General features: G+C 44.9%; 3 protein-coding genes and 2 long non-coding RNA genes across 8 annotated transcripts; 3 read left to right on the top strand and 2 right to left on the bottom strand.

Moving 5' to 3' along the window:
- Positions 1-719: 719 nt before the first annotated feature.
- LOC119132515 lies at positions 720-3,137 on the top strand. Its single transcript, XR_005099891.1, has 4 exons — positions 720-965; positions 1,155-1,268; positions 2,827-2,966; positions 3,035-3,137. It is a non-coding gene; the product is annotated as an uncharacterized LOC119132515 (long non-coding RNA).
- A 169-nt stretch (positions 3,138-3,306) lies between these two features.
- gdpd4a (glycerophosphodiester phosphodiesterase domain containing 4a) lies at positions 3,307-7,824 on the top strand. Of its 2 annotated transcripts, XM_037267864.1 has the most exons (15): positions 3,307-3,404; positions 3,478-3,571; positions 3,708-3,767; positions 3,883-3,981; positions 4,046-4,139; positions 4,412-4,557; positions 4,647-4,729; positions 5,290-5,440; positions 5,542-5,757; positions 6,017-6,174; positions 6,250-6,397; positions 6,472-6,554; positions 6,731-6,810; positions 6,957-7,090; positions 7,191-7,824. In XM_037267864.1, exons 2-14 carry the CDS (start codon positions 3,557-3,559, stop codon positions 7,061-7,063), a joined length of 1,440 nt encoding a protein of 479 aa, XP_037123759.1. In that variant the 5' UTR covers positions 3,307-3,404; positions 3,478-3,556; the 3' UTR covers positions 7,064-7,090; positions 7,191-7,824. The 2 variants fall into 2 exon arrangements, with proteins under 2 accessions (XP_037123759.1, XP_037123760.1); XM_037267865.1 differs by lacking the exon at positions 6,957-7,090 and having other exon boundaries at positions 5,539-5,757.
- Positions 7,825-8,208: 384 nt separating this feature from the next.
- Positions 8,209-20,672, bottom strand: myo7aa (myosin VIIAa). Its single transcript, XM_037267866.1, has 50 exons — positions 20,553-20,672; positions 20,373-20,486; positions 20,150-20,302; positions 19,572-19,756; positions 19,383-19,504; positions 19,176-19,318; positions 18,996-19,109; positions 18,865-18,933; positions 18,719-18,803; positions 18,561-18,637; positions 18,247-18,366; positions 18,029-18,171; positions 17,751-17,961; positions 17,551-17,686; positions 17,362-17,468; positions 17,187-17,240; positions 16,793-16,930; positions 16,322-16,480; positions 16,028-16,120; positions 15,467-15,561; positions 15,312-15,396; positions 15,028-15,246; positions 14,843-14,950; positions 14,542-14,751; positions 14,275-14,481; positions 14,018-14,194; positions 13,807-13,896; positions 13,616-13,743; positions 13,361-13,487; positions 13,171-13,290; positions 12,927-13,100; positions 12,636-12,863; positions 12,382-12,549; positions 12,197-12,314; positions 12,002-12,128; positions 11,739-11,908; positions 11,470-11,660; positions 11,261-11,385; positions 11,001-11,158; positions 10,773-10,926; positions 10,532-10,687; positions 10,323-10,428; positions 10,140-10,253; positions 9,967-10,054; positions 9,783-9,889; positions 9,525-9,710; positions 9,309-9,425; positions 9,144-9,227; positions 8,880-8,999; positions 8,209-8,679 (listed from the first exon to the last, which is right to left on the bottom strand). Exons 1-50 carry the CDS (start codon positions 20,655-20,657, stop codon positions 8,587-8,589), a joined length of 6,678 nt encoding a protein of 2,225 aa, XP_037123761.1. The 5' UTR covers positions 20,658-20,672; the 3' UTR covers positions 8,209-8,586.
- A 3,894-nt stretch (positions 20,673-24,566) lies between these two features.
- LOC119132516 lies at positions 24,567-26,700 on the bottom strand. Of its 3 annotated transcripts, none has more exons than XM_037267868.1 (4): positions 26,581-26,700; positions 26,230-26,396; positions 25,729-26,089; positions 24,567-25,412 (listed from the first exon to the last, which is right to left on the bottom strand). In XM_037267868.1, the coding sequence occupies exons 2-4, from the start codon at positions 26,387-26,389 to the stop codon at positions 24,782-24,784; spliced, it is 1,152 nt and encodes a 383-aa protein (XP_037123763.1). In that variant the 5' UTR covers positions 26,390-26,396; positions 26,581-26,700; the 3' UTR covers positions 24,567-24,781. The 3 variants fall into 3 exon arrangements, with proteins under 3 accessions (XP_037123763.1, XP_037123764.1, XP_037123762.1); XM_037267869.1 differs by having other exon boundaries at positions 25,729-26,086; positions 26,562-26,696; XM_037267867.1 differs by having other exon boundaries at positions 26,562-26,696.
- Positions 25,409-26,402, top strand: LOC119132517. Its single transcript, XR_005099892.1, has 2 exons — positions 25,409-25,779; positions 25,848-26,402. It is a non-coding gene; the product is annotated as an uncharacterized LOC119132517 (long non-coding RNA).
- Positions 26,701-26,841: the final 141 nt, after the last annotated feature.

The following is a 26,841-nucleotide window of genomic DNA, read 5'->3' on the forward strand; positions in this document are numbered from 1 at the left end:
TTCACTTTAAACCTAGAAATAAGTCAACTCTTCTGGTGATTGTCTCTCCCTTGAAAATTATTCACTCCAAAATCTTATCACTAATTATTCAATTTGGCTGCTTGCAGTTCATGTTACAGGGTGTGACCTTTTTTTTTTTTTTTTTCTTTCTTCTTCTTAATTAACTTGTTTTTTTTTGTTCTCACGCTACCCTGCGTTTCTGTCTGCTTGAATTTGAAGTGCGTATACAAGGCACCTATCGAGCCTTCTTTATGTTGCAGTGCACCCTTCTTATACCCCCCCCCCCCCTTTTTTCCATTACGTTACATAACAGCCACCACCGCAGAGGAAGAGCACTGCAGAGAGATGAATAACACACATACACGCACACAATCACTTTAACACACGCAAGGCACGAAGACACGCAAACATATTCACTCATTTACATACTGGAAAAACATAATTTCACGTTAAGAAAAAACTGGGGGGATGCACAAATATGTTGTGTATCATGAAACATGTTTTGACATTGACGTAAAACGTCAACCTCATGAAAATTGATTAGGAAATGACTCACTTAAGTTATTGCATTTAATGGGAACGTCGCCCCTCCCAACATGGCCGCCAAGTGGCCACGTCGGTGAGCCAGGCCGGGAACTGGTTGGATGACATTTTTGCGAATTGTTTAGGTCGCACCGCACTTTCTATGCCATTTGCATACGATGTGAGTGGGGATGAAGCTAACTGCAAACGTTGCCTTCATAGATCTATCGGAAACGAGTGTCTGCACTGAGGTTACCATGGAAATACTGCTTGCGATTTCATTACGCGCTCAGAACGTATAGCTTGTGCCCGACGTAACGACGCAAAGCTTTGTCATGACCAATTATACGCCTGCTTATTTGAAAATGCGTCATATTGTCAAATATGTATTTTCCATCACCGCAATAACACGTACCGGAGGTTCCTAAATTCTCCTCCTGAAGGTAAGTGATAATGGTTCGAATTATTTCAAACGATATTGTTTCCAAACCTGATTTAATTTTGATATATAGCACCTTCCCCCCCCCCCCCAATTTGTTGTTAAGGTGGAACGCACCCCGAATCTCATATTGTTTATGTATATTGTGTTCAATAGTTAAAAAAAAAAAGTTTTTCTTCACCATCATCTCAAGGTGGCAGTATCCGCGCGCCCTCTCTCGACGCGCACGGGCACTCGGCCACTGCGGCGGGGGCGCGCTTGGAGCTCATCGAAATACCACAGCAGCGTCAGCCGGTGGTGCATTTCGGTAAGCATGATTTCTGAACATTTCTTCTGCTGAAATTTAGAATTGTGCTCGGTTATTGTCATTTGTTGAGATTTAAACGTCGAACACGCCGGTTAACGTTGTGCAGGGCAAACAAACGGTTGTGCCGCAAGAATGACGACTGTTCATATACTTTACTGTTTAGCTAACTGCGTGAATCGCTGCTGATTTTACGTCATCTCATTGTTAGCGCTCACGAAACAGCAAGAAATTGATTTATTTAGGTAAATATAAAAACACATTCTGAAATGTATTTGCGCGTAATATTGCATCAAGTTTAAATAGAAATATGCAATGAATTGCCAGCTTGAATCAAAATTATTTCTGTCTCTTTTGTCTTTTTTTTTTGTCGGTCTACTCATGACACTAAATTTGATGTTTAGTGAATCTGTCTTTGGTGGCAGATTTTTGTTTTTTCCAGGCATCGCCTAGTCACACTTTTCTTTTCTGCGTCTGCACAGCTCATGTGAGACCTTTCTACCAATGTTCATGTTGCTGAGTCAAACTGGCGTCAGTTGCTGCATTTCAAAGCAGGCATTTCAAAGAGCCCATCAGACTTAAAGAAATATTATATCAAAATATATCAAACTAGAAATTATATCAACCTTCCCTGTCTTTTTTTGTTCTTGGCTTTGAGATGTTTTTGTGGGTCTGATCATAGTTCATTTCATGTTACTCAGCAAAACAGTCAGTCAGTTTCTGATCTTGTTTATACATATTTATTTTATTTTATTTCCCAGCCATCCATTGTCTCCAAACATTCCAAAGCACCTAAATTGCTTTATTCCCATGCAGCGAGTAGTTGCCAAGTTCGCAACTGGAATTTTTTTTCACACTTGGAACTTTTGTCTTTTATTTCCTCTTGTTAACTCTTTACTCTATCTCTTTGTACTCTTTAATATCTTCTACTCTTTTTATTTGTCATCATAGGCTCACCGCTTACAACAAATCACCCACCCGTTCGTTTGTTGTTTTTGTAAGGAGCTTACTAAAATCCCACTTTAAGTCTGTTAACGTATTCATTTTTAATTACAATCACTTAATGTTTCTCTCACACAGCGTAGCTACAGAAATTAACAGCAATGCAAACAAACACACACACACAAACACAGAGGACCATTGTATCATGCGTCCTGTCTCCTACTAGCGTCCACACAATCGAATGTTTTTCAATTTTGAGCTCCTATATGCATATTGGTTGTATTTTATGACTGAGGAAAATGTCTAATTTGCACTTTTTGTTCTCATCCGCCTGAGAGGAAATTCTTTGCAGACCTCATTGAGTTTTATCGCATGTTCATCACCATTTTACTTTTTTTTTTTTTTTTTTTTACAACTCCTGCCGATCTTTATTCATCCATCTGCTACTCTGTCGTCTCCGCCCTCCTTCCCAGCAGCAGCAGTAAAAACGTGATGTCACGGTTGCCGTAGCAACGTGCAAAGACTCCACTTGAATCAGCTTGCAGGATGCATTCAAGGACCCATGCACCACTTTGAAGGGGAAGTCAGAAAAGATGACGCTGGTAACTTGTTTTCTCAGGTGAAGATTGCAAAGTGGAGACATTTGGAGTCTGTGGCGCATCGTCGTCGTCGTGTGATGCTGGCCGACGGCTGAGGGTGTCCCGCCACCGTTTCGAAGCTGGGGAAGCTCAAGGTGGTGCGGCGGCAGTTGCTGCAAAGGTAGCCCGTCGTCAAGCTCGCTTCGGTCCACTCGTGAGCGCGCCCCAACGTGTTGGGTCTGTTTTCAGGTATGAACACCAGCCCTTTGTCTCCTGCCTGGCCGGCTTGTACGGTTGCCAATGGCGACGATACCAGAGAGCTCGAGTCCAGCCGGGAGAATGCTGCTGCAGCAAGGTATAGACACACCCAATATTAATTTTCACGATTAAAAAAAAAATGTTTATTTCATATTAAATCAATTTGTTGATTTCAAAATTATTTGACTAGAATTTTTTTTCAGTAAATTAAATACAATTCCAATTTAAATTGAGGTTTGTTATTTTTTGTATTCCAGGTGGAGTGCAGCAGTTTCGGCCTCCTGATCCTCACTTTCTTGGTGAGCTTTGTGTTCCTATATTTTTGGATCGAAGCCCAAAATGACTACAATGACTTTGACTGGTGAGTTCTCAGCATGACACACAAACCATATTTGTCCTCCAAAAAGAGATTTAATTTTGGCTTCCCATCATAGGTTCAACTTTGGCATTTTTGGCTTCTGGTTCCCGTGGTCGCTGGTTTTGCTTGTGGTGGTTGCTGCACTCTTCACGTACATGGCGCTCCTGCTGGTATGCATGATATGCTCACAAAAATATTTCAAATGGATCGTACAAAAAAACATTTTTTTTTACACTAAAGAATTTTTTTCATTTATGTTTTATTTGTCTAAATAACAATAATGTGAGATGTATAAATATCTCTTAGGTGTTGGCCGTGTGTCTTCTGTCTGAGAGCCAACGGTTGTACCTTCACTGGAGCCACAAGGTAGATTATTTAAAAAAAAAAAAAAAAAAAGTTATTTTCTTCATCATGTATGTTTTGTATTAACTGATAAATTGGTGACCAATCTGTGTGTTTTCTTGTGTCTTGCTTGTGTCAGACTGGCATCATGGTGACTTTGGCTTTCTACATGCTTGCCATGGTCATCGTGTCCCACCTGTGGAGCAATGAATGGACCACGCTGCTGCTTTCGCTTCAGGTTGACAAGAATTTAAAAAAAAAAAAAAGACTTATCAGTGGCTCATTGTGTTATCCGTCATCAGGTCACGGCACCTGTGCTCCACGTCGCTGCCGTTTTTGTCATGTTGACCATCTCCTGGCCCGTCGCTTTACATTTCTTCCGCATGAACAAGAGAGGTATGCTGTCATACTGGTCTGTGGTCTTATAAATAGCTTTTTAACATGATCAGATCAGATGTCATCCAATCAACAAGGAATTTGACATTGTATATTTAAAAGAAAGCATCAATTTTATAGAGCTTCAAATGCTGCCTGGCTTCCTCTTGTGGCATAACGTGGTACGACACTAAATTTCTCGTGTTTGTTTTTAACATACTTGGTGGTTTTCACACTGTGGATATCTTTATAAATCTGCATTTTATAATTGAAACAAAAATCTTCCCCTGCAGTGCGTCAGGTTGCTGTTCTTGGCCTCTACCTGTCCGGTCTGTTCTCTCTCTACCTGGTCCCGTTGGGAATGTACTCGCCGTGCATTAGAGAGGAGGCCACGCTGGGAGCCGCCCCGACGCTCATCGGACACAGAGGGGCGCCCATGGTGAGACGGCTGAGGCATGGCCAAGGCACGGCCAAGGCACTCCCGCGTACGAAGGGTCAGGAGTGATTCTTGTGGTTCTTTTGGGTCAGCTGGCTCCAGAGAACACGCTCATGTCCTTTGAGAAGGCGGTGGAGGCTGGGGGAGACGGACTGGAGACTGATGTGACCATTAGGTACTACGCTTTTTCACTTTCATGCCAAACGATGCAGGATTGGGGTCAGCTTATGTTCTCTCTGGCTGCTAAAATTAACGGCAAAGCCTCGCGGGTGGCGATTGAGCGGATATGCCGTGCCCTGATGCTAGCGTGTTGCCCAGGTCGCTAAGTTGATTAGCGCCACGCTAATCCATTTAGCCCTCTCTCGCGCCAGCAACTCCTGGCGGGTTAGCGCACCGCATCACGGCCGGAAAACAAAACAGGATTATTAGCACGGCGCGGGCCTCGGTGTTGCTTTAAAGTGGCGAGTGCCCCAAATGAGTTTTTGGAGTTAGCTCGAGTCAAGTGGAAAGACAATTTGAAAAAGCTAAGCTTGTAATTGTATTCTTTATGTATTTGTATGCTAATTTGATGACACTCCTCATCTTACGCTATTATAGTTCCTCGGCACCAAAATGGCGTCAAAGCACTACTTTTGTCTAATCAAAGTTCCTCGGCACAAGTCAATGTAATTCCTTATCAACAAGAATATTGTGTTTATCGTAAATGTTTATTATTGTTGTGATTGCACTCTGCAGCTATGACGGCGTTCCCTTCCTGATGCACGACTTGACCCTGAGGAGAACCACCAACGTCGCCGATGTTTTCCCCAACAGAACGCACTTGGAAGCCTCCCTGTTCACCTGGGCTGAGCTTCAGCAGCTGAACGCTGGCGAATGGTTCTTATCTGTAAGAAAAACATGCACACAAAAAAATCAATCAATAAAATCTGATTTGTAGCACGAGAATCCGATTCTGAAAGATTTTTAATTTTCTCTTTGTTACAGAAGGACCCATTTGGCAGCGCGTCTTCCCTGAGCGAGGCAGAGCGCAAGCAGGCGAAGAACCAATCAATTCCCTTGTTGGCCGACTTCCTGGACGTGGCGTCGCGCAGCGGCCGACGCGTTCTTTTTGACCTGCACACGCCGCCGTCTGGACACCCTTATGAAAAGTCGTACACCAACGTCACCCTGCAGGTGGTGTTGGCCCATATCAACTCTTCTCAGGTTAGCATCCAGTCGCAAATGGCGTTAGCGTTGTTGCTAAAGGAAAATAAATGTAATAATTAATATAAATTAATTGACATATAATAAATAGAAAATAATATAGAAATATAGAAATAATATGAATAAATAAAAATTAATTGATAATAGTAAAAAGCAAAACAAAAAAATAGGTAACAAGTTAAAGACTATTTTTTTATCTGATATTAAAAATGATTTTCCTTCATGGCATTTTTTTTTCACTGTATTCCTGTTTGTGCAGGTGCTTTGGCTTTCATCCAAGGACCGGCATCTGGTACACGCCGCTGCCCCCGATCTGGTGCAAACGTCAGCAGAGCGCCTCTCCATTCAGGAGCTGATGAACGAGCACATCGCCACTCTCAATCTGCACTACAGCAAGATGTCACAACAACAGATCAGGTACGTGCCAACGACAAAACCGCATTAGCTGGAGAGCCCGCTAACACCTCTGTGCCTTTCTTGACATATCCGCAGCAAGTACGGCTCAGCGAATATCAGCACCAACTTGTTTGTGATCAGCCAGCCGTGGCTCTACACGCTGGCTTGGTGTACCGGAGCGCAGTCGGTTACCACCAACTCCATACACGTCCTGGCCAAAATCCGCAAGCCCCTCTTTCTCATGGTGAACACGTCACACAACATCGGCCAACATACATTTGGTCTGCGGTGAGAATCTTCACATTTGTCTCCTTCCAGACTCCTGAGGAATACAACATGATTTGGATTCTGACCGATGTCATTTCTGCAGTCCTGGTCGTCTCCATTTTCATTTTCCATTGGTGCGTACATAACTCGAAAATTCAACTTAGATGTTGTGGCTGAGTGATGTTGAGTCATGAACATGGATTCTTGTGTATGTGTGCCATGAATATGTATTTAGCATCATTTTTATGAAGACAAAATACCACAAATAAATGTGTGTGTGTGTGTGTGTGTGTGTGTGTGTGTGCTAAAGGTGGCGAGAGAGAGGTCTGCCCTACTTGTCTGGCAGTCGTCAGGCGCACGAAAATGGACCATACAGCAAATTCAGGACGGGTATGACGACGTTCACCATTCTGTCTTCGTGACTGTTCTGAATTTATTTTTAATTACAATTAGCAGAATTAAAAAAAAAAAAAGAGAGATCCCTGCATGCTATGTCCATGTGTCTAAATGTGTTTGCTGTATGTGTTGTACGTTAGACTCCTTGGAGCCCTTCTGCAGTCGCTGGAGTCCTCTCCACTCTGACTCCCCTAGCGGATCCCTCATCTCCCTCCCCTTGGTCTTCAACCCATCGCACCCCGCATGAGCCCCCCCCCCCGCATGTCCAAACCTTGTATGCTCCTTCGTCACTTCATTTATGCCGGGCATCTCCAGATAGACATCCATGATTGCTATCACAGACTATGTTGCTGACCTCTCTTGAACTTTTCCAGAGCTGAGCGACGTCTGGTCCATCTCCAGTGTCAATGCCGCACAGGACCAGCCCACGACGCCGGCGCACTTTCATCTGCCCACCATCGTCGAGGAGTGACAACTTCGCTTAGCATGAACTTTCGTCTACATTCATCAGCTGCTTCTTGTCTTCTGGACGGGATGGACTCAAAGCTGATGGAGAAGACGAAACTATTTTTATTTTCTCCTCAATTTGTACAGGTACCAGTTGCATTAGACCAAGAACTTTGAACTGGTGGGATTTAATGGACGCTGCTCGATGGACTGACAAAGTGAATGTACAACTGGAGGCGCCTCAAGGTAGCTAATTAGTTCATATTGATCTACAAAGTGAATGTAGGCCATGTTTGGAACGGAAATGCTCCGTTTTGTGCCAAATTAGTAAAGCCGACGTCATTTTATGAGTTTTTTGGGGGTGCTGTTATGAAATAAATGCCTGACCCAACAAAAATGTGGGAGTGACTTCGAGGAAATGACACCAACTGTAAAGCAGTAATGTATTTCAACATTTGAGTGGAACTTTAGCGACTCTGAATGTGTTGGTCAAGTCGGAGATTTTATTTTTCCTCTCGTCATTTCCACAAAATAAAAACAGTTAACAAGTCAGCTGTCATGGAAAAAAAAAAGATTTTGCGCTGAAAAAAACAGCAACAAAAATACATGAAAAGTTTGGCACAGTGAAATGTTTTGTTTGAGGCAAATAAAATTGAGGTCACCTCAAGTGAATTAAGACCAAAATCTTTGAGCCGCTTGAGCTACGATGCTAACATGCTAAATCAAACATGTCTATTAAGACAAAAGTATTGTCTGGTCTTGTGACATTTTTTTTTGTTGCTCATTTTAATTTCTGTTGAAGCCAGTTTCCATACTTATTGTTGCAATACTATTGTCAAAGAATTTCTTGGTCACATGACATGCTTGAGAAAAAATGCTACTTGTTACTCGGCAGAGTTTGTACCTGTAAGTCTGGTCAAATAGAAAATGACAAATAGTATTTCATAGTAACATGTTACTTTTTTTTTTTGTTCCGAGGAAGAATTCTTGTTCAAAAGCCAAGCTTAACAAAAAAATTAAGGTTAGCTTAGCATGGACCAGTTAGCATACTTTACAATGCGTGTCTTAGAGGTAGTCATCCTCACTGGACAACTCATCCTCGTCGTCACGGTAACGCTTGTAGTTGCTGGGACCTTCGCCAGGGTCGTCGTCACTTTCACTTTCGACCGAACTCTCCCCGGGGAGCTTCCAGGGTTCTGAGCTGACAGAAGGTCGTTGACTCATCCACCACAAGTGGTGGCCGAAGGTCCGGCCCCAGCTGCAGTGCTGGCCAATGGGGCGCAGCAGGCGGGCGAGCTCGGCGGCCTCCTGCCAATAAGACGTTCACTTGGTGTGAGTGCGCTCAGACCGCTGCTTGCTCATGGCGGTCAACATCTGGCTGATGTATGATGTCAGCAGGTCATCCATCTTGTAGCCCTGAGAGGAATGACGATCACAAATGTTAGTAAGTCCGAGTCTCGAGTTTATCCAATTGTGTCAGAATTTGTCTTATTCACTGAATTATTTGCTCTTGTTGCTAGGCAGAATTTCTGTCTATTAGTTCTGAATTGTTCCTGATTTATTTTTATTTATTTTTTTAATTGACTTTTTTTCCTATGAAATACTTGGTGACCCACCAGGGAAGTCTCGCAGAGGAGTTTGCTTCCCCTGACGAGGTTTCCGATGGTGATGTGGAAGTACGTGTTCCCGCTGCTCCAGTTGGAGATCTTGGTGAAGGAATGAGTGATCAGAACGTCCTGTCGGAACAAAACAATGACATCAGTCACATGGTGGCATTAAATTCCAGATTAAGATCCAACCCATTTTGGTTTATTCTCATTGAAAATTTCCAATTTCCGTAATTTTGCAATCTTGTTAATTTTCTGTCAAATTGATCAAACCTTGTTCTTTGGATCAATGAGACTGACTCCATGTTTGTTGATGGCGATCAGGAGGATCTCCGGGTAGTTGGGCTCTGTGGTTTGCTGAAGACAAAAGTCACGATGAATCTGAGCATGAAGCAGCATTGGGTTGAGGTGACACAAGCAGGGGCTTTCCGTTTTTACCTTGACTTCAAAGAAGGCGGAGCCAAATGTCGGCCATTTGTAGAGGATTTTAAGAAACATCAACTTGGCTTCTTCTCTGGATTTACCGGCTTGCTTGTTGAAGAAGGCCACTATAGACTGTCACACACACACAAAATGAAAATCCAACATAAGCTAAAAACAAAAAAGTCTCTTTGCTGTTTCATCTTAAAAATATGAAGTAATTTCCAGGTTTACCCTCTTCCAATCATCTGGGGACATTTGGCGGATGAGATCCTGAGGGACCAGCTCACGCAGCATCTTGGGAATGGTCGGAAAGTGGGATTTGTCGTCCTCGAACTTGACGCGGTAGATGAGCGCCGCCAGCTGGAAGACTTCATCTCGTGAACACTTGTGGTAGCCACGCAGGTATTTGGGCAGCTCCTGCTCAGAGGTGTCATCCCAAAATCAAACAAATTCTCTTTCTTTGCTCATCTTCTGCCAAACAGGACTCACCTGGTAGTAGTGGAAGATGGAATCGGCGAATGAGTCCTTCCCCGGGACGGTGCTGGTCCATAACTTCTTCATGAAGAACACTTGATAGGTCAGAGAGGGAACAGCTCCTAAAGGGTAAATAAGACATTGGATTTTGTTGAGCCACTTCGGGATCTGTCTTAAAAATCTGCCGAAAGATTTATACCGTCTTTCACCGGCCGCGATTTCTTGATCCAATCCGTCAAATGTCGGACGAAGTCAAAGAAGAAGTCTCCCTCTGGAACACTTATCACCTGACACACAATGGGAGAGCTAAATTAATCTCACAAAGACACAAAATTAATCTGATCCTGTTTTGAGGAGAAGTAAAAAAAGGACCTTGTCTGAGATTTTGACAAAGAGGCTGAAGCCTTCTGGGGATTTGAGCAGCAGTCTGGTGGAGATGTTCTGACAAAAGTCCTTGGCTTTGGTGCTGGACTCCACCTCGAAAGCCTGCACAGATCATTTATGATCTTGACAACATGATGTTTCTTGTTTTCTTGACCTGTGCGCACGTCCCACCTCGTCCGTATCGTCCGGGAAGTAAACCTTGTGGAATATCTGCGTAGTCTTGTGCTGGATGGCTTCCACTTCCACCAGATGAGGTGGGTACTTCCTGGATCCGTTTCTGTTGGTCCACATTGAAGACACATTCTTTTTTCATTGGCCCATCAGTGGGATGGAACTGATGTCGCCCAGCTTGGCACTTAGCGATTTCTAATCGCCTTTACCGTAAAGCTTTATGCAGCCTGTGCATGCAGTCGGCTGAGAGCGGGTGTTGTCTCTTTGACTGTAGGAAGCGCTGGATGTGCGGCAGCAGAACATTGCTTGGAGGAAAGAGGCCGGTACACAGCCACAGAAGCTCCCAGCCTTTCTCCTCGCTGTACCTGCCAGCACAAACAGTTCCGGACGTCAAGACGCTAGAGACGTTAGAGGAGGTCAGCTTCATGGACGGCAAAGATGAGCACGCACTTGACATGGTTGTCCGTTAGCTGCTTGATGATCTGGCAGAAAATCTCGTCTTTCAGGGGTTCGGCCTTCAACGTGCCTTCGAAGATCTGGTCCGTCAACTCGTTAACTGAGCGAGTGCGTTTGGATGGGTAGTCGCCCATGTACTTCATCATAGGTAGGACACGTGCTAAGGAACATTTTGCTTCTGATTGGTACTGGAACAATCTGGTTTGTAATGGAAAAGGATATCAATGAAGGCCATGCAGGCCTCCTGAGCGAGCTCCTCGTGGTGGACCACCTTCTTTAGTAGTGGCTGTTTGAGAGGCTCCCTGGTGCAGCTCCACAATTTGTCCTTACCTCGATTCTTGGTGACCATCACCCTGCTCAGAGTGTGTTTTGGGGGAGGCCTGCAGCAAGAACATCGATTATATTACGACACTCAAGTGTGTTGGGGTTTCAAATTCAGGTTTCAAGCCATCGGGGATCCATGTCTGTCAGCGTGCGGGTACCTAAAGTAGTCATGGGAGAACTCCTCCAGTGTGTAAGGTTTGATGGAGTCTTCAGTGTCAGGCAGGACAAGTTGTGAAACCCTTACTGACTGCTGCCTCTGATCTGGCGTCATGGTAACCAGGGCCTGATTGGTTAGATGACATCAGCATAATCAATAACAAGTCGTCTCCCGGCTGATTCGGAACAATTCCAGGTCGTCTTATTTCACCACAATGTCTTGCTGCGGACGCGTCATGGTGGGCAGGACGTAGACCGAGTCGGCTGGAAAGTCTCCTCTCTGATTGGTCCTCTCATTGACGCCATGCGCCCAGCCTGAATTAAGAACCTGCTCACCGGTGTCCTGGTCTAGCAAGATCAGGTCTCCTTTCTGGAAACTCAAGAACGTAGATGGTTCCCCATCTGCCAAACAGTCAGAAGATAGCTTGTGACCTCTTTGCGGGCTTCTCAAACACATCACCAAGTCCAGTGAGATCATACTCTGGTTGGGACTGTCCTGTAGTGCCACGACGAACTTGGACCTGTTCCTCAGGCCTTCCAGGAAGGTCACTACCAGGTCCCGGATGTCCTCGGCATTGTTGGAGGTGAAGGTATACTCTTCTCCTTTGATGGTCGCCAATGTGAAGCTCTGACTTTGCAACTTCCCGCCCCTCAAAGAGCAACAAACGTTGATCATTAGTTTCCAGTCTCCAAGCAAACTTCAACAATTCCCAGGAGGGACTACAATTCCCAGCATGCCTTACCTGGTGCTGGACACCGCAGTGATTTCTGGGAAGGACAGTTCTAGCAAGACCTGCTCCTGCTCATCAACAAAGTAAACGCCCGTCCAGTTGACAGCGACGATGAGGTCGTTTTTGGGTAGACTTGGACCTGTTGAGCATAGAAACCAAATCATCAGGGATCAATACTTGATGGTGAAACTGAGGCTTGATTCTCACCAGAAAACTTGAAGGCTTCATAGAACCGAGAGAAGAGCAGAGGCCACTTGTGGCGTGCAAAGTCCACCACTTCCTCTTTCACCTTCTGGGCATCAAACCTCTTCTGTGTGTAGATGCCCTGAAGAACAAAGAGAGAAGAGCATTTGGTTCCTCTGCTAACGGAAATAACGACTTATGAGGCGCACCTTTTTGTGTGCCGCCATGATGAAGTGAGCCCACTTCTCCACCGTCTTGGACGTGCTGATCTCTCTTTCGGGGATGTAGGACGGGATGAGGCTCAGCAGGCGTTCCAGCAGGACCTCTGAGCCGTAGTCCACGTAGTACTGCTGGGCCGCAAGTTCTGCTAGGTCCTCCTGGGATAACAGAAGTGGATTCTTGACTCAAGATTGGGGTTGAGATGATAAGAAGAGGCTTTTTTGTTTCCAGAACAATCGCTCACCCGGTCGCAACGGTACTCTCCAAATTTGACGCCCCGGACTGTTTGCTGGTAGATGAGGTTGGTGGCGACCGTGTCGTCGGAGGCGCAGTGCCACGGTGTGAAGATCTCCTTCCTGAAGAACAGCCTCCAGGGTGCGTTCCTCTCCTGGGCTCCTTGTTCCTTGGCGTACTGCTCGCACTGCGACACGGCATCCATCACGTGGTCGTTCCCGCTGCCCAAAGACGACACCTACACGACACCATCGGAATGGTGAAAACCTCCAGGAAGAAACTTTTGAACGTGCTGCTCAACCTTATCAAAGAGCGCAATGTAGAGTGAAAAGCCGAATCGATCTTGAAGGCTGATCTTGTCGGACAATGTGTTGCAGAGCTCCTTGGCCGTGGTCGCCGAGTCTGTCAGCAGCGTTTTGGTGGTTCCGTCCATGAACGTCACCGGCAACATGATGGGTTTCTTGGACTTGGTTGCCTGGATTTACATTTAATGACAAAATTTGGATGAATACATTTCCAACCCAGCCAATGTTTTTTGTATGTACCTGTAGCTCCAGCCAGGATGGAGGTTGCGTTCTGGTTCCATTGACGAAAGTTCTTCTCAGTCGTTCTTCACAGTATGGAGCGTAACCTGGGGGTCCGCTGTTAATGAAGTTCCTTAGGTACTGCAGATAAATGCGACACAACACCACATTGGCACTATTCTGGTAACTTGATGAAAGTCTTTGTCCTGACCTTGAGGAACTTGTCGGATGGCGCGAAGCAGCCGACGCACAAACTGATGAGGATCCAACCTCGAGCGTGTGAGCTCTTGGATGGGTTCTGACTTAGCTGTTTGCAGATCTGGCAGTAGATCTCATCCCTAATGCACAGACAACATCAACATAACTAAGCCCAGTCTTCCAAGGTACGTAAGTCCAGATCGATCCAGGTTCTTTGGATCCTAAGTCCTATTCTATTCCAGATCCAATCTTAGGTGCTGTTGTTTACCTCAGCGCTGGCCTCAGGATGCCATTACCGATGATGAAGTGAAGTTTCTCCAGGTTTGACGTCGGACGGTCCTCCAGCATGCTGTTGCCATGAAGACCGTGCTCACCATCGTTGAGTCGCTTCGTGACCTGAAAGTGGTTCATGCTTTTAAACTCGGCACCGGGAAAAAGGCAAAGATCTTTGCCGCTTACCTCTTCTGTGATCTTGGATTTCTTCTTCAGGGTAAGCGACACTAGCTTGTGTCGAATGCTGTTCTTGCGATGACTGTCGGGTTGAGGAGTCTGGAGATGGCGAAACAGAATTGGGACTAAACTGAGATGATGAAATTAGTGTGCTTAGTTCGGTTGAAATTTCAGAATTTAATCCTGGAATTTCATGAGAAGCTCATCTCTCCAGCCTCACCTCTACCTCTCCCTGAAGAGCCTGTAGCTCCCTCTTGTATGTCTTCTTCCCGAGGGTCTCGTAGATCTTGGTCATGACCGGAATCTTCTCACTCCCGTCACTGATGGCCGTGTGGTATTTGGGCTCAGGCAGGTCCCCCATGAACCTCAGCACCGTGATCCACACGGCCAGAGCCGCCTAAAACCAGGTTGAGGTACACATGGTCATTATCATTTCAAGAACTGATAAATTGATTGGACGTGACATCGTTGGCCCACCAGCTGGTCTCCTTCATCGTCGTGAAAAAGCAGCGGCTGCTTGAGTGGTCGGCGGGCGTACGTATGCGTGGTGGTTCCCTGGAAGTAGGTGGCGGCAAACTTGGCAAACTTGTACTCCGATAGATCCTCCTCGTCGTCGTCCTCCGGCAGGGGAAGAGCCTCGTCCAAGTCCTCCTCCTCCAGCTCCCGGTGGGTTCGCTCCAAGTCCTGTGGTTGAGGTGGAGAGATCAGTCCAGTGAAGTCCCGGTTTCTAAGCACTTAACTGACCTCAAATCCGGCAGGAGCTTGTCCCTCCTGACCAGGAAAGGAACTGGTGGTCCCCAGGAAGCCGAACATTTTGTCCACCATGTCCGAGTCGTTGACAGGCTCCAAACGGGCTCGCTCCATCTGTTCCACCATCTCCTTCTTCCTTCTTGCTTCCTCCTTTTCCTTCTTCTCGCGCTCGGCATCCTCTTTGGCCAGTTGGACCAGACGCTCCTGCAGAGGAGATGATGATTTCAAATGGGAAATCTTACTTTTTCTGGAGATTGCGACAGCAGTTGGGCCAATTGAAATTCTGAAGACGTGCCTGATGTTTGCGTTCCGCTTCGGCCTTGGCTCTTTTGGCAGACATTTGGTTTCTCAGCTTGGTCTCCTCAGCCAGACGCATCTTCTCAGCCTCCAGGCGTCTTCGGTACTGATGCAAGGCAGAAGAGAATCCAAGTAAGTTCCAATTTTGGTCAGACCACAGCTTGGAAGAAAAATGTCTTGTACCTCGCCTCTGAGCCTGCGGTAGAGTCTGCGTGCAATCATCCCTCGGGTGTACGCCTGGATGGTGATGACGGCCCACAGTCGATGTCTGAAGGCCCGGCGGACCAGGAAGCCTCGGCATCGACCCTGGAACCCGCTGATGCGCTGGCGAGCCACGTGGTACGACGCACACAACTTCCTAGAGCGCACCAGAGCCTGGAGGCGAGAGAAGCCGGCCCGCATCTGAAAGGACAAGAACCAGGATTTAGGGACGACATCAGGACCGGATGACGCACAACGAGCCTCACCGCTCCATAGTTCTTTCTGCAATGATATCCTCGCCAAGTCTTCTGGATCAGCATAGTCGACTTCCTCATCCTTAGGAAGTTTGATCTGATGGTACATAGATAGAAGAGCCGCTGAATTCACAGAAATGATGGAAATCATGGATGCAGGACCCTACCTGTCCTTGAAACCTCGCACCACCTTCTGGATCAGGATGACCTTGTCAGTGATGGCCTTGTCTCTCTCGATCTCCAGCAGCATGTCGTGATGGTCCTGAGGAACCAACAACTCAATAGCCGTTTCCGTGGACACCATTCAGTACATGGGCCCTGATTTAAAATTGCAAACAATTCCCGAGGCAAATCTGTAAAATGAGTCCTTTCTTATTATTCCACCCTTTGCATTGCGGTTTGTCTGTCAGCTTCCTGTCAGGAAAGAGAGCATGATGCTCCTTCCTGCTCTTTCTACTTCCTGTCAGGCTTCCTGAAAGCAGTCCGGAGACTTGTATGGAAACACAGAAAGTCAACTTCACCAAATGTGTCACTCTATGCGAAAGAGAACGGAAACCCTGACACAATACTGATCAGCTGATAAAACATCAAAACAGAAAATATTACCTTGCTCACCTAAAGCCCAAACACACAAAGACTGGGAAACACCAACACGGACTACTTCCTGTTTCGGGGTTATTCCCAATCAGTTGCGTTTATGCAAAAGAAGCAACAACAGTGCATATCACCTTGAGGAAGATCTTGGTCTTTCCCATCTGCCAGTCATCGTCTCGGCCGAGCACGACCTCAGCGATCCTCTGGCAGGTTCCTCTCAGATCCTCCTGGAAGAAGCACATGTGAATAATATCACTCCATTGCGCCATTTAGTAGCTCTCAACTTATCAATACGGCACTAATATTGATTGATCTATGCAGAAGGCAAATAATCTATGACTGTTATATTGTCAGTCAACATGTGTTTCTGCATCGTTTGTGTTCGACGGCATCGATGTAGTCTATATGATAACGTGCTTTGACGCTACCTGCTTGTAGGCCGGCTTGACTCCAGGCATGAGAACACGATAGCGGTCTACAAACTCCACGAAGGTGTAGCGGATGGGATAGCCTGCGCGGCGGATGCGGATGGTCTCCATCATTCCTGAGTACCTCAACTGGCGCACGCACAAATCCCGATCAAACAGCTGGAACACACACAATTAAGGTATTACACACGTAAACAGTTTGTGTGTAAAACCAAATTATTCCATATAACAGCTATTCAGTGGCTAACAGTTTGTTTACGTCATAAACATTTACTACATGTAAAAATTAGTGCATATAGTTTTTTTAATTTCTTTAATTACTGCTACATGTAACAACTATTATTGTCTGTTACATTGTCACATCTAGGAAGTTGCTGTTACAGTTACATCTTAGAAGACGTTACAGCTAGCTAGAAAATGTATCAGACATTGTTATATATTATCAAAACAATCACACACACAGGGACTCACCATGGGCTTCTTGTACTCGTTGGGTTTGATGCAGCGGACGAAAAACGGCTGACACACACTCAACGTTCTCATCAGCAACTCCAGAGATTTTTTGAACTGACTGCTGAGAGTGGGAGAACGCTTCCTGGTTTCGGCCCCCTAAAAACACACACACACATAAAGCTGGTGGCGTTTGTTCTTCCTGTGCTTCTTCCTCTTTGTCTAAATGTAAAAAAAATATTGCTGGGTCCAGTAAGGGTAGAACATAGTATGGCCTGTGTGTAGCACTATTATCAGTTCTTTGCAGAGGATAAAGAATATAGTCCTGTCAAGTTATTATTAAGACAAATTATTATCATGTAAAAGTGTGCATGCAAAAGAGAGAAGGAAGACTCATATGTTTTTGACTTTTTACCTTTGGGAGAGGACTGGATGGAAGATGTAGACAAGGAGCAAAACCACACAGAAACTGTCAGGAAAGCAACAAATCATGCCAACAACACACAGAAGGAGATGTTGGAAAACATGCAAGAGAGGTAAAAGTTCAATTTCCATTTTTTGTTCATCTCGCAAGGAAATGCATGTGTTACCATGGCAACATCGGCTTGGAAAATCTGCTTGATGAACTTGTTCTTGGACGAGTGAACCAGCTGGATGATATCGCCGTATAACGTGTCTCGGTTTTTCTCCAGGAAGCCTAAAAAAAAACACACAAACGTTTTGGGTCGCAACAGAAGCAAGAATTGGACCCAGTGACAATTCCTGTCGTGAGTTGCTACCTCTGGTTTCGTAGAAGACCACGCCGGCAAAGTGCTGGATGCCAAACTGAGTCTCGTGGTTGTTCTTGGGTGGGATGTAGTTGGTGTTCACTTTGTGCTGGAAGTTGAGTTTGTTCAACATGGTGCTGTCTGTACCCTAAAAGACACAGAATTATTGATCATTGATTCTCAATGAATCATTTGAGCGTGTTTAATGGCACCTTGGGGAATCGGCTCTCCTCGTCGATGAGTGAGATGATGTTCATGGGCTTGATGGCGATCATGTCGAGGGCGTCCTGGTTGTCGGTGAACTCGATATGCTGCCAGTTGATGTTCTCCAGGTTGTACTCCTCTTGCTCCAGTTTGAACACGTGACGCACGAAGAACTGCTGCAGGTTCTCGTTGGCGAAGTTGATGCAAAGCTGCTCGAAACTGACGACACACACACACACATGCTTAATGTTGTGTATATGTGTGTGTGTGTGTGTGTGTCTTGTACCTGTTGACGGTGAAGTTCTCAAAGCCAAAGATGTCCAGCAGTCCGATGGAGCGTCTGACGACTTTGCTGTGTGAGGACGAAGGCCTGTAGATGGCGGCGTTGATCTTCTCCACGATCCACACGAACAGACGACCGTAAATACCCTACACACACACACACACACGAAAATGTCAGCTATCACATTCCGAAAGCATCTCTGATTTGTTCCAGTGTTGCACCTTGACGAAGGCGTCTCGCACATCCAGCGCTTGTTCCATGCTGAGCGGCGTGGAAACGGTTTCTCCTCTGGTGATCAGCGTCCTGCTCGTCAGGCAGTTCATCAGGTCCTTGCCGTCCACCTGCACGCACACACACACACACACACACACACACACACACACACACACACACACACACGTCTTATGACATTGACATTCACATTTGAATTTTCATCATAATTATCATTTTATTTTTTTATTTAGTTATTTTAATTTTTTATTTGTATTTTTATTCATTTAAATTGCAATAGTGTTAAGTGACAAAGCATGCTGACCTCCAGCAAGGTTGACGCGGTGGAGAGATTCGGGCTGCGTACAACCTCGCAGGCGTCCAGGTTGTCGTACGTTCGTGCTGCCGTTGCGTAAATTGTCGGCACGAAAACAAAAATGAGTTCAAAGGTCAACATCTGACTTCAAATGATTGACAAAAGACCTTCATAGCGCAGGTTGCCCATATGCAAGATGGACGCCAAGAGTTTGGAGATCTCCCAGTTCTCTTTGTCTGTGAACATCAGAACCTGCAACGAATGTGACATTTGAACAGGAAGTCAGGTGTCAAACAGGAAGTCAGTGTGTTACCTTCATTGCCGAGCGTATGTTGGAGTATTCCTTCATGTCGTCGCGGCCGTCGCATACGGTGCACTTTCCCTGCACGGAGCACGATTTAGCTTTTCATCTTTCAATTGTTTTCGATCGAGATGTTGACTGACTATGGTGAGGTAGGTGTAGTCGGTGGCCTTGCTGAGGCCCAGCTTCTTCTTCTCGTCCGCCGCCATGCCCTTCAGCATGCAGTAGAAGATGTGGTAGTTCCTTTCATCCTGAGCCTGCACACACAAGCAGTTTTAGCAACGGTATCAAGATGGTGTTTGATTGACAGCCGTGAGTCGAACCTGCCGGCAGACCCGTGACTTCTCCAGCAGGTATTGTTCGATCTTGGCTCCCTCGATAGCTCCTCTCTTGTTGAAGTGGATGTCGATGTATTTACCGAAGCGTGACGAGTTGTCGTTGCGAATGGTCTTTGCGTTTCCGAAGGCTGCGGGACAAGCAAGGATTTGGTTTCAGAAGATCCTCCCCCCCTCCCCTTCAGGGTAACCTACCCTCCAGAATGGGATTGGCTTCCAGGACCTGCTGCTCAATCCACGAGTGTTGACCGCTAATGGCTGCCAGGAACTGTAGAATCAGCTTGGTGCTTTCAGTTTTTCCCGCTCCGGACTCCCCACTATCGGGTCGCAAATCAGAAGCAATGTTTCGGAACCTGACTAAAGCAAGTGAGACTCCTGGAATACCTGATGATGCAACACTGGTCACGGTTGTTCCTCTGCATATTGAAGTAACAGTTGTCGGCGATGGCAAAAATGTGAGGAGGCATCTCGCCGATCTTCTTGTTGGTGTATAGGCGGATCTGGTCCGCCGTGTAGATGGGGAGCAGCTGATATGGGTTGATGGCCACCAGGATGGACCCCGTGTAGGTCTAGAAGGAAATTGGAAAGTTCATATGACAATGACGAGAGCTGCGTGCGATGTAACATGCGTCCGGGATCTCGGGTGGAAGGCGAGCGGCCACGAGAGAAGAGGCGGCCATGTTGGAAAGGGTCGACATGCACGCGTGCACGTCTCGTTTACCACCAGGCGGTGGTGTTCATCTGTCAACTTTTGTATCCATACATCTGTAGCTTATCTAACATTTAAAACATGCCGCAAGCAGTACGTTAAGCCTCAGCCAATGGCGTCGCAGACTTACCCTGCCACCACAGTTTGTCTTTTGAGGAATAAGGAATGGAAAGAAAGGCAAAAGATAGAAAAGATGCTGAAGAATGAGAAGATGTTTGATGAGGTAGAACTCCATCAGCTTGGTTGAACTCACGTAGATGAGCTTGTCGCTGTATCTGATGAGCAGATTGCGCAAGATTCCAGCTTCGTTCAGGTCCCCCAGGCGGATCATGTCCTCCACGCCGTGGATGGAGGTGGGATGCATGGGCTTGATGTTGGTGGCATTCTGAGGGGAGATCCAGTGCTCCTGGAGGAACAGTAAAAAAAAAATTGAGGATTGAATTTTTAAGGAGATGGTGAGATGAACCGAGACTCACATTTCCTTCATCATCCACCACTTGGATCTGTCCCGAGTCGCAGAGTTTGACCACTGCGCCGATAGGAACCTCAAACTCCCGACCAGTCTTCAGGTCCAACCACACATAGTCGCCCTGAAAAAGACAATTACATAATTAAAAAAAAAAATACTGTAAATATGCAGATTATTCACATCATACCGGTAAAAGCGTGCTTTGTTTCACCACAGTGTTGACATTTCGGAACAGAGCCCATTTGGCTTGATCCTTCTCGTAAAGATCCACATAGTCCCGACGTTTGTACATGGTTTCTCACACACACACACACACTTAGCGATTAAAAAATCTTGTTCCGATCCAGGCCAGTTGTTCCCGTCAAAAATTCAGAAAGTGAAGACTGTGGGTTTTATCTCCTGGCTTGGTCACCTGCTGCAAAAGCTCATCCTGGTTTTCTCATCCATCACTATTTTCTTGTGTGTGTGTTGAATCTGACTCCCACACGCTCCGCTTGGTTGTCATCGGCAACAAGAAGCCGCCTCCTCCTTTGAGGTGTGTCAAGCAGGTGTTGGGTTTCTGGTTTGAAGACACTAAGAGCTCATCCTGACTGGAAGTTGGGACTCGTGACTAGGACAGCAACCCCAATTTTAAACCAGTTTTCAAATGAAAACCAAATCAATGTAACTCAATCTAAATTGACATCCCGCCTTGATCTCAAATTTAAATCTAGTTTTGACCTGAGCTCCAAATTCAATTTGAAACCTAACTGCAAAGTGATTTTAATCCACATCTAAACTTTACTAGCATTTAATTGTCACTTGAATTTAAACGCAACACTAATCATAACTTGAAAGCCAGCTCTAACCTTCAACTACCTTTGCAAAGTTCCCATATTATTAAATCGATGACTCTATTGCGTGTGCGTTGTCAAAGATCAACCCGTGTTTGTTTACATTGGCGATCGGTTGCTCTGCATTCATTATTAAAGTGAGTCTCCCGGTCGTGGCCTCTTATCGCCATGACGACGCATAGTGCCATCATGTTGACTTAACATTCCAAAATAATCAATACTCTTCACTTTAACACTTTACTTTACGCCGAAGGTAATATTGATGATCCACGTAGTCGTAATTAAACTGTCCCTAGGACAGTTTTCGCACCGCAAGCGCATCTATTTCTTTCAATAAATTATTCAAGCAGGTGTTCACTTACCAGTAGTAATTCATCAGAGTGTATCAAATGCAAACATACTGAAAAAGTCCTGCTGCATTAGTTTTTCCTCTAAAAGAACTTGGTGATTCGTGTATTTATTATTTTATTATTAATAATGATTTTATTCAATTTAACTCAATAAATAATTTGCATTTGAATTAAAAAAAATACCACAAAATTGCTGAAGGGATTATAATTGCATTCACTAAATAATACCACAATAAGTGAGGATTATTATTTTATTGTTTACTATTTGAATAAAATACAAAAATATTTGTAAAAATATCAAATGGTTAATTAATTATAACTGTATTCATTCTAAATCATATTATAATACAAAACGATATATCATACCTCATTCAATTGTTTCAACTATTCCATACAAATGACCCGGCTCTAAAAATCCACTAAAAACAAATCAAAATTTTCTCCCACTTCTAAATTAGAAAAATATGACACAAAAACTAATTATAAACACGTTATGTCAGCAAATAAAATATTGATTATTAAATAAGAGTCATATTTCACCATAATGAAATGTACATTCTCTTGCAATTTAAAATGTTTAGACAGGCGCCTGAAGACGGCGTGTTAGCTCCCCCTGCGGGTGAAACTCGTAATTGCATAAGCGTGTCAAGTGAAGCAGCAGCATGTATAATTGAGACGGTCATTTACTCATTTGCATATAGATAGAGGTGTCAGACACAGGTCACAGAGTGACAGATAGCCATGTGCTAATGCTAATGCTAAGCTACACAAAAAGTTTACCTTGATGACCGCCGAGTACTTGTAGCTCAGACGGCGTATGTTGGGGTCCCAGCCCTCCAGGGGCCAATCGGAGCCCCTTCTCTTGGATGTGGTTGCCATAGTTACAACATTAGAATGGAACGTCCTTAGTTTCAAGTATTTTAAAGTAACTAAACACTTGCTGTCCTGCTCAATGTGACCACACAAGTCAAATATCCACAATGCAGGATATCTAACGATGTGTGTGTTTGTGTGTGTGTGTGTTGCCTGATTTTATTGGCTCGCCCTACTAAAGCGCACCCCAATCAAATGGGGCCGCTGTCCTAGCAAATTAGTCTGTCAGAAAGACTGATGAGTCCATCAATGCATCCACTGAATCTCTCCACAACACACACACACACAGACACACACTCATGCACAAATGAAGAAGCAAATACAAAGATGTCACAGTGCAACCTAATGACTGTCTGCTCCCTAATGAGTGTAACAAACACGCATCACTCACACATATACAAACACACACATAAGTGTGTGTGTTCTAACCTGCTGCAGGATGACCATGATTCCTTTTCTGGTTCAAGTTCTGGCTCTTGTTCTTCTTGCTCCAGGACATCAACAGCAGTGTGTTACTTCTGGGGAAGGGGAAAAAAAAAAACAGCAAACATGTTAAGACATAATTACCAAAATTTTAGTCATTCGGGAATCTATGCTGGACATTTGTTTTAGCAGTGTGGAAATTTAATTAATGGATTTTTTATTCTGATTTTGTCATCGCCCACGTTTTTACCTGGTATGACCTGATATGATAAATTGAGTTCACATTAATGAAGCTAATTAATGTACATCTATTTTCTCTTTGTTTTGTGGTGTGTATACTCCATGTATTATTGAGCTAGGACGCGGTTACGGTTACTTGCGTGTATTTGTGTGCGCGCAAATGCCTGCATGACTGTGTGTGTATAATTGATGTCGCCATTATATGCTGTCAGCTTGATCCTTTGACTTTCTTAGCAACCCGACTACAATTTTTTTTTTTAAGCTCTCTTTGTATTAAATGTACTCTGGGTCAACGACACAGTTCTTTGAGATAGTTGTTTTAGCATGCTAGCATCTCAATGAAAGTCGTGTTTGAGCATGTTAGCATCACGTTAGCATGATAGTAAAAGTCATATTTTAGCATGTTAGCTTTACATTTGATCACATTGAAAGTCACATCTGAGCAAAGTCAGACAATGTGAAAGGAGTTTGGATGTATCCATTCATGTTGTCTTTGTGTAAGGGCAGTGAAGCATTTGATTGGAAGCCATCTGAAATTCCATCACACCATCAAAATGGCCACCACAGAGTGAGGAGGGCCCAAAGATTCAATGATGACAACAGAACTAGAAGTGTATTAAAATGAATCATAAATGGACCAAAAGTGGAAAACACAATAATTAGTGAATGGCAAGTGGCCCAATGTGTTAGCTTTACTTTTTTAGCATCATTTAACTTGCTTCTGTCACATATGTGGTCTGGTCTTCTCAAAGGCGAACCAGAACAATCTGACCCACTTTGGTGTCTCACCAATACGCTGACTTGTCCCATTCATTTCCTGTCTACACCCCAGAACCTGATCTAGTCAATGCACAGCCTGAGGGGATCTCCATCAGCAGCCCCCCTGCCTGTCCTGAACCCCCCACTGAGGGACACACTGGCCTGCATTTGTTATTTGTACTTGCCATCTTGCTGTGTCAACTCATATCTAGATTTATCTGGGGCCTGTCAAAATATCTCAAATAAGTTAAATTCATGATACATTTTAATAAGTTAACAAAAAGTCAATATTAGACTCGGCTCTTAGCGTGATGCAGTGCATTAAATTTAGCTTCTTCTCACCGTTCATGATGTGATGGAAATAACACAGGTTATGAAAAATGACTCCAACACTGGAATGAAAAAAAAAAAAACTTCCTATCTTCTGTCTTCAGATGCTTGCTTCCAGATGTCTTTAGTCCATTCCATTCATGTCCTTGTCTTGGTTTCTACCTAATCTCCAGCCGGTCCTTGTCCTCCTGCGGTCTTCAAAGATGTCATGCCAATTTGTGTGCGTGCTTCAAGAGCATTTGAGTTCTTCCTCCTTCCTCCGCGTCGCTATTAAGGCGTCATGTGAGCAACTCATTCACTGTCACTGACCCATGTTACTGGCACACTACAACACTACAGGGGGTGTAATCGGACACACACATACGCACACACATTGTACACAAACACATGAGCTGATTTGGATGTTATTTTTTTTATTAAGTCAACAGCAAGATTCATTTTTTTAGATTCTAATTTAGTCTAATCTGGTTGTAAAAGAATTGGAATATTAAATATATTTAATTACGTTTTTGTTTGAGAATGCATATTAGTCAGTTTGTCTTTTAATTTGATTGATCAAATAGATTATAAGTGTCTCAAGAGTGTCTGACCTGATTTCAAACTTTATGTCAAAGAGTGTCTTTTGGGAGGGGTGGGGTGTCCATGGGCCCCGCTGAGGCGGCGTCCATGATGGCGTTGAGGTGGGATAGGGAGATTGAGCGCTGCTTGGTTCTGGCGGTGGGGCCCGGCTCAGGGTCGGGGAGGTGGCTGTAACGGCGGCCATCTTGGTCATACTGATAAACGCGGATGACCCGACTCAGGCGGGGGCGAGGAAATGATTCTACTTCCTGGTTTTGATTGTCATTGTCTGATTGTGAAGACTGACTGATTATATTTTCATCTCCATCTTCCTTCTCATTCTTCTCCATCATCCCATCATGCTTCTCTTCCTCCATGCTTCTCCACCTCCTCCCCTCTTCACCTTTACTTCCTCCTCTTAATGCTATTCTTCCTTTCTCGTCATCCACGTGGTCGCAGGTTTCCAGGTAGGCGGCAGCGGGATTGTCTTCCCCCTTCTCATCCTGGCTCCGTTTGTCCCGGAAACTTCTCTGAGGTTTGGCAGGTGGACATAAGGATGATGATGATGATGATGGTGATGGTGAGGATGGCGATGAAGGACAGTTGGTGAGCGTCGTCATAGTAATGTCAGGGCGGCGTTGCCGTGGTGATCGTCGTCGCTTAGTGATCGCCCTCAAACATCTGCAGGAACAAATATATCCGAGTTTGGATGGTTCCGATAAAAACTGCAAGTCACGTTAGGCGTCCAAAATAAGTCATACCTTTTGTAACAGTACAACACTGACACCTGCTGGCCGGTTTTAGTATTGTGATGTATTTTTGACAGCAAATGTAGAAATGGCTTTGCAATCACGGTATGAGTGGATTAGTGGGCATAAAGTAAATTTACAAGTGGACTAAAAAATATATTTTAAATTGACTGAAAGTAGAGTGCATGCAGAGAAAATATGAGTTTTTATGGTCAGTCTGATTTGACTGCTTGCAGATGGGGGCCCACCTGAGAAGAGGCGTCCTGCTCAGAGCTCCTGCGCTGAACCCAAACACAAAGGTGAGCAGCACCGCCGTCGTCACGGCTGCTACAAACACTTCATCAGAAACCGCTTCCTGTTTCCCCAGGGCCCTCCTGGACCTCGGACCACGTTCGCCATCTTTTGCCTGCATGTGTAGCTCGTAGGGGAACAGCGTGGACCCCCTGTCGTCATGCTGCAGCAGGCAGTAATACAAACCCTGGTGGAGGTCGCTCAGATTGTGGACCACCAGACTGCCGTCCTGGCGCATGTGGATCGGGTTCAGTTCTGTGTGGAGGCCTGGTGAGTGGAAGGGTCCGAAGGGGGTGTGCCAGTACACCACCACACCTGCTGGCCAAAGAATAATAAAAAGTTGAGTCAAATTGAACTAAGTGCTGGTTGGTCACCTTTTGACCCATAATTGTGTTTGTTTGTTTTTGACCCAAGTTTGTGGAATACAAACATAGGTGTTGACTTGGTAGGTCACTAACCTGCCTTGCCGCCATCACCGCACTTGATAGTCACCACCGCCTGTGGGTGACCGTCTACCCTGATGGTGGGTGCCACCATCAGGACGTTGGGGCGTCCTGATATCCCGGGACAGGTCGACACAGCCAGGAATGTTATGACCATGAAGCAGCGGGCCAACATTCCAAAGCTGCAAGTCGGCGCAGTTTATAACATGAGCAACAACAAAAAAAGACAAGCAGAATGATTATTTTGCTTTTCCCAGTTGTCAAATCATTGACCCAAATCGTCCCAAATCATTTGTATTGATTCAGGCATGTGAATGAAATTAGAGTGCCCAGCAATAAAAGATCACATAAAAAAAGAATACTTACATATATACAAAATATTCTAGTAATGAAAAATATAAGTTCAATAAAAGTATTGTTTGTTTTTCCCTGGTCTTGACAGGTGTGTGAATCTGTGTCGAGCTAGAAACATGCGAGTGTAAAGTGCAACTTTCTCACATGACACATAAAGATGAAGATGTTAAAGATTAATATCTGTGAATGTCAGAGATGTTCAATCCAACCCCAGAAGGTAAACTCCTTGCCAGAGTTTGGCTTTAGCCACAGATGCTTCTACCAACCGGCAGG

The sequence above is a fragment of the Syngnathus acus genome, chromosome 13 (genome assembly GCF_901709675.1).
Source record: "Syngnathus acus chromosome 13, fSynAcu1.2, whole genome shotgun sequence".
Taxonomy (NCBI): domain Eukaryota; kingdom Metazoa; phylum Chordata; class Actinopteri; order Syngnathiformes; family Syngnathidae; genus Syngnathus; species Syngnathus acus.

Excerpts from the sequence above, each read along its gene's own strand:
- gdpd4a (XM_037267864.1), top strand. Across the intron at positions 5,441-5,541 it reads CTGGCGAATGGTTCTTATCT|GACCCATTTGGCAGCGCGTC; the intron begins GTAAGAAAAACA and ends TTGTTACAGAAG. Across the intron at positions 6,555-6,730 it reads TCCATTTTCATTTTCCATTG|GTGGCGAGAGAGAGGTCTGC; the intron begins GTGCGTACATAA and ends TGTGTGCTAAAG.
- myo7aa (XM_037267866.1), bottom strand. The coding sequence starts at position 20,657 with ATGTACAAACGTCGGGACTATGTGGATCTTTACGAGAAGGATCAAGCC. Across the intron at positions 18,934-18,995 it reads ACTACACCTACCTCACCATA|GGAAAGTGCACCGTATGCGA; the intron begins GTCAGTCAACAT and ends TGCTCCGTGCAG. Across the intron at positions 13,897-14,017 it reads CTCTTCAGGGAGAGGTAGAG|ACTCCTCAACCCGACAGTCA; the intron begins GTGAGGCTGGAG and ends CGCCATCTCCAG.
- LOC119132516 (XM_037267868.1), bottom strand. The coding sequence starts at position 26,389 with ATGTTGGCCCGCTGCTTCATGGTCATAACATTCCTGGCTGTGTCGACC. Across the intron at positions 26,090-26,229 it reads CGGTGATGGCGGCAAGGCAG|CAGGTGTGGTGGTGTACTGG; the intron begins GTTAGTGACCTA and ends TTCTTTGGCCAG. Across the intron at positions 25,413-25,728 it reads AGCAGGACGCCTCTTCTCAG|ATGTTTGAGGGCGATCACTA; the intron begins GTGGGCCCCCAT and ends TTGTTCCTGCAG.